The sequence below is a fragment of the Octodon degus genome, unplaced genomic scaffold (assembly GCF_000260255.1).
Source record: "Octodon degus isolate 3935 unplaced genomic scaffold, OctDeg1.0 scaffold00120, whole genome shotgun sequence".
NCBI lineage: Eukaryota > Metazoa > Chordata > Mammalia > Rodentia > Octodontidae > Octodon > Octodon degus.
Genome location: NW_004524696.1, coordinates 223,987 through 227,490, shown reverse-complemented (window position 1 = coordinate 227,490; position 3,504 = coordinate 223,987). Strand labels below are relative to the sequence as shown.

The window sequence follows — 3,504 nt, the reverse complement described above, 5'->3', positions numbered from 1 at the left end:
CCCACTGGCAACTGCTATCTTACATTTCTTTCTCATTGAGCAATTGATGATTAATAAATCATTTGCTACTGTGTAGCAGTTGCAGAGTTTTATGGTTAAATTTGCTTCGCCTGTCATGCATTTCATGCAGATCACTGATTTAATCACACAAAGGAATGGACTCAGCTTTGCCACTGAAGTGAGACCAGCCCCACATAAATAGTCCTGCCGGCAGGACAGACCAGCTCTCCAGAATGCTTGCAAATACGGCAATTTAGTGATCTCTGTTGTGAAGGGAAAGATGGGCTTCTCTCAGGCCCTGAGTGGCTTCATTCCTGATTCTGAGCTGAGTTAACAATCATTTCTTTCTCAGCAGGCAGCTAAGAAAAATGCCCCGGTGAAAGGCTCTTTCTACCTGCGCAATCTTCAGCGTATATTCACTTAAATGTCTTTGTTTCTTTCTCAACAGCAGAGATAATATTTAGCCACAACTGAATTTTCTATGTTTCTAATTTTTTTTGATTTTTCCAAGTAGAAGAATGTCTTTCTAAAGAAAACTTGTGAGAGTCAGTAGTGGTACCTGGCGCGATGGTGGGGTGAGTTACCTCGTGAACCCAGCGTTGCTGCGCTGGGGCTTTACAAGCTTCGATTTCTCCGAAGATCCAGTACAGCCTGTTTTCTTCCCGGAGGAGAAAACACTGCTATGGAAAACAGAGCGCTGACTGGGTGGGGATTATGGCGCGGGGGTACCGACTGAACTCTTCCCTGGCGACCTTTGCCTGGGCCTTTGCAGCTGCTTCTTCAACACAAGCCGCTCTGTCCTCCTGCGGGAGAAAGCTTTCCATGGACACAGCCTAGAAAAGAGACATAGGTCTCAGGTAGCACCAACTGCTGACCCACTGCCTTGATGACGTCACTCATGCGTGCCTTCCCAGCCCAGTTCCGGCAGCCCTCAGTCAGTGGCCTCTCCCAGATCACCAAAAGCCTATATATCAGCAGCGGGGCAGCTGCCAACAATAAGCTCCTACTGTCCAGCAACCAGATCACCACAGTCATCAATGTCTCCATGGAAGTAGTGAACACCTTCTATGAGAACATCCAGTACATGCATGTGCCTGTGACTGATGCACCCATCTCATGTCTTTATGACTTCTTTGACCCCATTGCTGACCGCATCCATTCAGTGGAGATGAAAGAGGGCCGCACACTGCTGCACTGTGCTGCTGGAGTGAGCCGCTCTGCTGCCTTGTGTCTTGCCTACCTCATGAAGTACCATGCCATGTCCCTGCTGGATGCCCACACGTGGACCAAGTCTTGCCGGCCCATCATCCGACCCAACAATGGCTTTTGGGAGCAGCTCATCCACTATGAGTTCCAATTGTTTGGCAAGAATACCGTGCACATGGTCCCTTCCCCAATGGGAGTGATCCCAGATATCTACGAGAAGGAGGTTTGCTTCATGATTCCACTGTGAGCCACCCTGCCAACCCCCTCGTTGGGATCAGCAGTTTAGATCTGTTGTTGATCCTATTCCAAGATCTCAACTTGAACATTCTATTTTAGTTGACACAAAAAACAAATCAGGACCGATGAGATAGCTCATGGTCTAAAGCACCTGCTTAGGTAAGCTTAGGCAAGCAGTCAGGGATCACAGTTCGATCCCTGGCACCACATGCCATGCCAGCCCTGCCCCCAGGGTGGGCTTAGCTGGCCACAACAAAAAACAACAACAACAACAAAAATTTTTAAAAAATTTTAAAAACATAGGGGCAGGGGAGATGGCTCAGTGGAATAAGGGCTTCTCTGGCAAGCGCAAAGACCCAAGTTCAATCCCCAGTTCCGCCAAAAAATAAATAAAAATAACAACAACAACAAACAAACCAGACGATACTTTAAAGGGCAATTAAAAAGAAAGGTTGCTTCAGCTTTAAAAAAAAAGAAAAAAAGAAAACTTGTCAAAGCAGAAAGTAGGCATCTGTGTGATTTTATGTTTTGTTTAGTTGCTTTGGCAGTACCGTGTGGAGACCACCAACTCTGCCCAGTGACCAAAGTGAGGCAGCAATAGCATGTAAGTGAATAAATGCAGTGTCTCCTATATATTGGATGTACAGGTGCATGTAGAGTCCCACAAGCTTTCATTGTTGAATTTTTTCCAAGAAATATACTACAGTCAACTTAACTCATCATGATGATGACAAAAATGTATTTATTCAATGTTTAATATGACAAGCATAATTGTAGCTTTCCCTTTGAAAATAGCATTAGTCTGTTACATATATTTGTGTTTATAAGACAAATACATATTTATCTTCTAAGAAATGAGATTTTCTATTTTTGTATTTGGTACAGGGTCTTACTATATAGCTCGGACTTGTAGTGATCCTCTTGCTTTCAGCCACCACAGCACTGGGATTACAGGTGTGCGCCACCACGCCTGGACTCACCAGCTCGGTGTGCCCCTGGGATGGGGTCGGCACCACATGAGGGACTGGGGAGCAAACCTTGGTCCCTGTACTTTCCAAAGCAGGAGTTTATTCCACTGAGCTATCCCGCTGGTCCTAAGAAATTAGACTGATAAAAACACCTATACCATTTCTTTCCTTTCAGAGGATTAAATTAAAGTTAATGATGCTTACCATATACCTTCACTACATGTCTACTTCACTATTGGACCAATGTTGGCTAAGCAGCTATACTTATAATAATGTGGCCCCCTACTTACTCAAGTTGTGATTTTGCTATTATAAGACCCTGGACAAAGAACCTTAACAAGCATGCACTCAAGACCCCGCCTAACCTCCTCCTTTGTTTCATTCCTCAACATTGTGAAATCCTGACCTCAGTATGTATAGTAACACAGTTATATATCAAGACATGCAGAAAATTCTTGGTAGGAGTACAAACTCTGTATGATCCAACAGTATTAAAAATCTGTACCAGTGTGTGAAGTAATAATATGTTTTCACATATTTTCTTGACCACTGTAAGGATTTTTTGGAATTTTTCACAAGGAACTATTTTTTTAGGCAATAAATATAAGAAACACCTTTTTAGTACTCCCTTTGGTATGTCTTGATTTCAAATTCTCTGTTCACACTGTCTGAAACTTAAACTGTAGAATTTTTTTTTTTTTTTGAAAAATTCCTAAAGGGCATATTGAGTAGGCTTTTTACTATTTAACATTTCAGAGCTAATGAGATCACAGCTAAAATAAAAATATAGTTTTTCATTAGAATGATGTGTATATATTTCTTAAATTATGTAAAATACATTTTCCTACAAATGATTTTTAAATGTGTTTCTAATACGTTACTTCATAAATATCACACATTAAAGTCAAGAAACTAAATCCTTTGGGGGCCTGCCCCTTAGCTCAGTTTTTTAAGTGGCTGCTTCAACAAAGCAGTCAGGCTCAGGTTGCTGTGGTTCGATCCCCACAACTCAAGCCAGCCAAACCTGCCCTGAAGGCATTCAAAAAAGAAAGAAAGAAAGAAAGAAAGAAAGAAAGAAAGAAAGAAGAAAGAA

The 3,504-nt window shown here is 42.3% G+C and overlaps 1 protein-coding gene across 2 annotated transcripts; it reads left to right on the top strand.

Moving 5' to 3' along the window:
• The first annotated feature begins 627 nt into the window (after positions 1-627).
• LOC101590776 (dual specificity protein phosphatase 18-like) lies at positions 628-1,631 on the top strand. Of its 2 annotated transcripts, XM_012516698.2 has the most exons (2): positions 628-1,080; positions 1,164-1,350. In XM_012516698.2, exons 1-2 carry the CDS (start codon positions 887-889, stop codon positions 1,348-1,350), a joined length of 381 nt encoding a protein of 126 aa, XP_012372152.1. In that variant the 5' UTR covers positions 628-886. The 2 variants fall into 2 exon arrangements, with proteins under 2 accessions (XP_012372152.1, XP_004640236.1); XM_004640179.2 differs by having other exon boundaries at positions 628-1,631.
• Positions 1,632-3,504: the final 1,873 nt, after the last annotated feature.

Bases quoted from the DNA above. Each gene is read 5' to 3' on its own strand.
- LOC101590776 (XM_004640179.2), top strand. From the start codon at position 887: ATGACGTCACTCATGCGTGCCTTCCCAGCCCAGTTCCGGCAGCCCTCA.